Consider the following 7,500-nt stretch of genomic DNA (forward strand, 5'->3'; position numbering starts at 1 on the left):
GATGATTGATGTTTGTCTGTTTTGGTTGAGCCTGTGAGTGATTCCCCACTAGCCGGGGTGCGAGCTGTTTCGGTGCACTGGGCTGGTTATAGCTGGGCCCCGAAGCTGGCCTCCTGGAGGAGCTTAGGATTTCACTCGTCCTGTAGCAGATAACAATTTTAGGTGACCTAAGACCTCTCTCGTTTTATAGGGTCGTGATCGTAAGTACTTGTCCATCACAACTTTTTCCACAACGACCCTCAGCAGTACTTTGGTTTGGCTCCAATCATCTCCTTGCCACTCGTGTCAACTGATGCACCCGTGGGGTAAAGTCTTTAGCAAGACTCCAGTTTTGGTGACGCTGCGCCTGCCCAGCAGCACTGAGGTCTTGATGGCTTCTCTGCTTTCAGTTTGTCATAGTCCCTGTTTACAGCGTCGTCTTGGATGCTTGCAAGGCTTCACCGGACAAGAAGCGAGCTAAGAGTCCAACCCACTTACTTTTGAGGCACCCGCTCCCGTTTGGCGGTATTTCCAAAAGCCTGCTTCTATGTCATCACACGGCCCCGGTTTAGAAATGTGATCTCCCACCGGTGGCTTTTCCTTTGCCACGTGTGCAGCTCCTCCCTGATTTGTTGCTGGAGTAGGACATAGTTGCGTTCTGTTTGGGCTTGTTGAGCTGATACTAGTGTTCTCAGGAGGTCCTCCATGATTTCTTGGTACAAACTGCTTTGTCCACTTTTCCACATGGTCTCGCTGGCTTTCTCCACCACATGTAGCGTCTTCAGAGGTGTAGGCCAGTCACCACGAGGCAGGGAAGTGAGACCAATGACACAAAGACAGGTCTTTTCTCCAACGACAGGTTGTTTTCTTTATTTGGACTGTTGTAGTGAGAACCAGGGGTTCCAATCCAGCATGAGAAGTTAAAATGTTTCCTCATCTTCAATTCAGCATCCTCCGCATGAAAAAGGTTGTTAGTTTTCTACAGGTCTCACTTGCTCTTGTCAAAGTCCATAAATGCAATACTTATTCCACTGCTCTTGGTCCTTTCAGCGCCATGCTCTTCTTGCTCTCTGCTCTTTTTTCAGGAGTCTTGTCACTCCTTAATCAGCCCAAAGCTGCCTCAGGTGTCTACTTCTCATTCTGGTCCTTTATCCCGTGGCCATTTTGGAACTAGTTGTGCGCTGTGGTAGGAATGTAGCGTCCCTCCACCACACAGCCTCTAATGATGCCATATATATATATATATATATATATATATATATATATATATATATATATATATATATATATATATATATATATATATATATATATATATATATATATATATATATATATACACTTTACAAGTGTATGTAACTTTTGGTAAACTTTTGATCGCAACTGTACATACATACATTTACATATGTACATACATATATACACACACATATATACAAATATATATATATGTGTATATGTGTGTATATGTATATACATGTATGTATATATGTTTGTATATATGTGTGTGTGTATATATGTATGTATGTATATACTGTATGTACAGTCACGGTCAAAAGTTTACATACACTTATAAAGAACATAATGTCATGGCTGTCTTGAGTTTCCAATCATTTCTACAACTCTTATTTTTTTTGTGATAGAGTGATTGGAGCACATACTTGTTGGTCACATAAAACATTCATGAAGTTTGGTTTTTTTATGAATTTATTATGGGTCTACTGAAAATGTGAGCAAATCTGCTGGGTCAAAAGTATACATACAGCAATGTTAGTATTTGGTTACATGTTCCTTGGCAAGTTTCACTGCAATAAGGCGCTTTTGGTAGCCATCCACAAGCTTCTGCTTGAATTTTTGACAGCTAATTTTTTGTTTCATCTGACATCGCATGGACAAAGATAAGACCTTCTGGAGGAAAGTTCTGTGGTCAGATGAAACAAAAATTTAGCTTTTTGGCCACAATACTCAGCAATATGTTTGGTGGAGAAAAGGTGAGGCCTTTAATCCCAGAAACACCATATCTACCGTCAAGCATGGTGGTGGTAGTATTATGCTCTAGGCCTGTTTTGCTGCCAATGGAACTGGTGCTTTAAATGAGACAATGAAAAAGGAGGATTACCTCCAAATTCTTCAGGACAACCTAAAATCATCAGCCCGGAGGTTGGGTCTTGGACGCAGTTGGGTGTTCCAACAGGACAATGACCCCAAACACACGTCAAAAGTGGTAAAGGAATGGCTAAATCAGGCTAGAATTAAGATTTTAGAATGGCCTTCACAAAGTCCTGACTTGGAATGCTGAAAAAACAAGTCCTTGTCAGAAAACCAACAAATTTAGCTAAACTGCACCAATTTTGTCAAGAAGAGTGGTCAAACATACAAGCAGAAGCTTGTGGATGGCTACCAAAAGCGCCTTATTGCAGTGAAACTTGCCAAGGGACATGTAAGCAAATATTAACATTGCTGTATGTATACTTTTGACCCAGCAGATTTGGTCACATTTTCAGTAGACCCATAATAAATTCCTAAAAGAACCAAACTTCATGAATGTTTTTTGTGACCAACAGGTATGTGCTCCAATCACTCTATCACAAAAAAACAAGAGTTGTAGAAATTATTCAAAATTCAAGACAGCCATGACATTATGTTCTTTACAAGTCTATGATCGCGACTGTACATATGTAAATGTATGTATGTACATATGTAAATGTATGTACCGTATGTGTGTATATAGATATGTGTGTGTGTGTGTGTGTGTGTGTGTGTGTGTGTGTGTGTGTGTGTGTGTGTGTGTGTGTGTGTGTGTGTGTGTGTGTGTGTGTGTGTGTACAAACCCCGTTTCCATATGAGTTGGGAAATTGTGTTAGATGTAAATATAAACAGAATACAATGATTTGCAAATCATTTTCAACCCATATTCAGTTGAATATGCTACAAAGACAACATATTTGATGTTCAAACTGATAAACTTTTTTTTTTGTTGCAAATAATCATTAACTTTAGAATTTGATGCCAGCAACACGTGACAAAGAAGTTGGGAAAGGTGGCAATAAATACTGATAAAGATGAGGAATGCTCATCAAACACTTATTTGGAACATCCCACAGGTGAACAGGCAAATTGGGAACAGGTGGGTGCCATGATTGGGTATAAAAGTAGATTCCATGAAATGCTCAGTCATTCACAAACAAGGATGGGGCGAGGGTCACCACTTTGTCAACAAATGCGTGAGCAAATTGTTGAACAGTTTAAGAAAAACCTCTCAACCAGCTATTGCAAGGAATTTAGGGATTTCACCATCTACGCTCCGTAATATCATCAAAGGGTTCAGAGAATCTGGAGAAATCACTGCACGTAAGCAGCTAAGCCTGTGACCTTCGATCCCTCAGGCTGTACTGCATCAACAAGCGACATCAGTGTGTAAAGGATATCACCACATGGGCTCAGGAACACTTCAGAAACCCACTGTCAGTAACTACAGTTGGTCGCTACATCTGTAAGTGCAAGTTAAAACTCTCTAATGCAAGGCGAAAACCGTTTATCAACAACACCCAGAAACGCCGTCGGCTTCGCTGGGCCTGAGCTCATCCAAGATGGACTGATACAAAGTGGAAAAGTGTTCTGTGGTCTGACGAGTCCACATTTCAAATAGTTTTTGGAAACTGTGGACGTCGTGTCCTCCGGACCAAAGAGGAAAAGAACCATCCGGATTGTTATAGGCGCAAAGTTGAAAAGCCAGCATCTGTGATGGTATGGGGGTGTATTAGTGCCCAAGACATGGGTAACTTACACATCTGTGAAGGCGCCATTAATGCTGAAAGGTACATACAGGTTTTGGAGCAACATATGTTGCCATACAAGCAACGTTACCGTGGACGCCCCTGCTTATTTCAGCAAGACAATGCCAAGCCACGTGTTACATCAACGTGGCTTCATAGTAAAATAGTGCGGGTACTAGACTGGCCTGCCTGTAGTCCAGACCTGTCTCCCATTGAAAATGTGTGGCGCATTATGAAGCCTAAAATACCACAACGGAGACTCCCGGACTGTTGAACAACTTAAGCTGTACATCAAGCAAGAATGGGAAAGAATTCCACCTGAGAAGCTTCAAAAATGCAACTCCTCAGTTCCCAAACGTTTACTGAGTGTTGTTAAAAGGAAAGGCCATGTAACACAGTGGTGAACATGCCCTTTCCCAACTACTTTGGCACGTGTTGCAGCCATGAAATTCTAAGTTAATTATTATTTGCAAAAAAAAAAAAGTTTATGAGTTTGAACATCAAAAATCTTGTCTTTGTAGTGCATTCAATTGAATATGGGTTGAAAAGGATTTGCAAATCATTGTATTCCGTTTATATTTACATCCAACACAATTTCCCAACTCATATGGAAACGGGGTTTGTACATATGTATGTACATATGTAAATGTATGTATGTATGTATATAGATATATATATATATGTATATATATACAGTGGGGCAAAAAAGTATTTAGTCAGCCACCCATTGACAATCAATGGGTGGCTGACTAAATACTTTTTTGCCCCACTGTATATGTGTGTGTGAGTGTGTATATGTATGTACATATGTAAATGTATGTATGTGTATATGTTTGTATCTATGTGTGCGTATATATATACCGCATGTGTGTGTGTGTGTGTATATATTTATGCCATATATTTTTTACCGCTTGTCTCTCTCAGGGTTGTGTGTGTGTGTGTGTGTGTGTGTGTGTGTGTGTGTGTGTGTGTGTGTGTGTGTGTGTGTGTGTGTGTGTGTGTGTGCATGCATGCGTGTGTGCATATATATATTTATGTGTATATATATATATATATATATATATATATATATATATATATATATATATATATATATATATATATATATATATATATAATCGGCCAATAGAGATAAAAGAAACCCATCAATATGTTTGCAAAATGCCAAATATTGGTGAAGATGACTGACCTGGCCAATAATTGTTCGATCCCCAGTTGTAGGATTGATATTTGTACAGCTTATAGAAGGAAATCTTCATTGAACACGTATTTGACAGAACTACTACAACTACAGTATGTAAAAGTAGAGTAGAGTAGAGTGCTTTGTTCTGTTGGTATGAAACCCTGGGATGCAGAGAGGGCAGGCGTAGCGCAGCTAAGGACATATTTCATGTGGAAAGCACAGAGTAGTGCACAGGACGTGATCCAGCCTCGGCGCAGAAGTGACGCTGGCATCCAAACCCCTTTGATTCGTGATAAGAGCGCTGGACACGAACTAAACACCAATACCTGACATGACAGCGTCTCGTCCTGAGTATTTTTTTGTTGTTGTTGTTGTTGACTGGTTCAAGACCTATGGGCGAAAAGCAGTGTTCACATTTCTGAAGTACTTCTTCCATAATTGTGTCTACGGACCAGCTTCTGCAGCTGGTTTAATACCTGTTTGAGACAGTACTGTAGTATATCCATCCATCCATCCATTTTCTACCGCTTCTCCCTTACGGGTAGTATAATGATCTCATGTTTGTGGGTGAGGGCAGACAAATGTTTGGGGAACACCTCACTGACAATTTCAACGTTCACACGTGACGTGCCTCTGAAATGATTGTCCTTCTCTTTTGAAGCCGCGAGAGGGCTGCCATATATGGAAAATGCACCTGGTGAAAGGCGAGGAGGGCTTGGGCGTGCAGATTACCGGTGGGCGGGGCTCCAAGCGCTCGCCGCAGGGCATCAACATCGCCCGTATCGAGGAGGGAGGAACCATCCACAGGTATCTTGTTTGTTTAAATAAGTACTACATAGTGCGTACAAAGTGTTGTACAATTGTGTGTACTACTAGTGGGCGTGTTGGTCATCCACTAAGACGTGTACAATTTTTACCAAGTACAAAAGTGGAGCAGATTGCCACATTTACATGAGTAGTTTCTGTGTCGCCATGGAGACACTCATTTACTGCACAGTCATGTTGTTTCGTTCTGTTGTGTAACACGCAGCACACAACTATCATTTAATTTCTGGACTAACCACTCCTGGAGTGCACAATGCAACAGAACCTACTTTTTAGCGGGTTCGCTCAGGGAGACGCTGGAACAAACTGCCGCGTTGAAATGATCCAGATGCAAGAAAATGCATGTTGCATTTTTTATGTGTTTTTTGCTGTCTGATACAAAAAGAATGCCATTGCACGGTAATGATACTAACATACACTCATAAACGTGTTAATATATTAGCTAATGCTAACGATACTGTGAGGAGGCGCGGCCAGCGGACCTGCAGCGAGGCGGGGCACGCCGGGGCCGACTCCGAGATGGCGGCGAGGAGGTGTGGCCGGCGGACCTGCAGCGAGGCGGGGCGCGCCGGGACCGTTGTGGACGTCTTCCTCGTCGTCCAGAATTGGCCAATTGTCTTCCTCCCGGGTTCCATGGACCACCAAGAATAGCCATGACGGCGAGCAGTTTCGTGACTTTGTTTATTTTTTCAAATAAACCTCTGTGCCGGTCGGGTCGCTTTTCAGCCCCTCTCGCAACTGCTCGCTCTTCGGTTGCTTTTCAGCCGTCCACGTCGTCTTCTACGTCTCGCTCTTGGTCGCTTTCGCTCCGCATCCACTGCTGGCTCTCCAACTCCTTCTGCCCCGTCCTTCTCGGCTGCTGCCCTTTTACACACTGACAGGTGATTATAGATTTGCGCCCAGGTGGGCGATCCACACACCTGACGTCCATCTCGGAGCCGGTCCCGGCACGCCCCACCTTGCTGCAGGTCCGCCGGCCACGCCTCCTCGCCGCCATCTCAGAGTCGGCCCCGCCGTGCCCCGCCTCACTGCAGGTCCGCTGGCTGCGCCTCCTCACAGACGCATTTATTTTATTTATTTATTTATTTGTATTAGGACAATGCATATTCATCAACATAGCGCAACAATGTAAGTATGCCGGGGTTGGCACAATAGCAAATTTTCATCCGTTGTCCTAAGGCAGGTTAATACAGTAAACATTCAACAGGTCATGATACAAAAGTATACATAAATCACAAAAAAACATGTGGATAATCTAACTGTGCGTGCATGTCTGATTAGTTTTCAACCACTGTTTCAGTGCAGTTTTAAATGTTAAATAGGTGTCACAGTTTCTAACATGGGCTGGCAGCCTGTTCCATGACTGTACGCCTCTGATAGACCCACCATTTGGCCAAATTTAGTCCTGCGCCTTTGTACGTTGCAGTCCCCTCTGGTCACTGCTCTAGTGTTTACTTGACTGCTATTTTTTTTATGAATAAAATCTATCAAGGGAGGGGGGGCAAGTTTATTTATAACTCTAAAGATGAGGCAAACATCCATAAATATCTGATAATTATCTAAATCCAAAATATTATACTTACTTAAAGGCCTACTGAAAGCCACTACTACCGACCACGCAGTCTGATAGTTTATATATCAATGATGAAATCTTAACATTGCAACACATGCCAATACGGCCGGGTTAACTTATAAATTGCAATTTTAAATTTCCTTCGAAACTTCCGGTTGAAAACG

General features: G+C 42.2%; 1 protein-coding gene across 4 annotated transcripts in view; it reads left to right on the top strand.

Moving 5' to 3' along the window:
- The window catches only part of pdzd2 (PDZ domain containing 2), a 138,322-nt gene that overhangs the window by 54,507 nt on the left and 76,315 nt on the right, over nt 1-7,500 (top strand). For all 4 annotated transcript variants that reach the window (XM_062025386.1, XM_062025387.1, XM_062025388.1 and 1 more), the window contains one exon: nt 5,600-5,745. In XM_062025386.1, the coding sequence (XP_061881370.1) occupies nt 5,600-5,745 (146 nt within the window). The remainder of the gene's footprint in view (nt 1-5,599; nt 5,746-7,500) is intronic.

Source organism: Entelurus aequoreus, linkage group LG17, assembly GCF_033978785.1.
Source record: "Entelurus aequoreus isolate RoL-2023_Sb linkage group LG17, RoL_Eaeq_v1.1, whole genome shotgun sequence".
In the NCBI taxonomy this organism is placed as follows: domain Eukaryota; kingdom Metazoa; phylum Chordata; class Actinopteri; order Syngnathiformes; family Syngnathidae; genus Entelurus; species Entelurus aequoreus.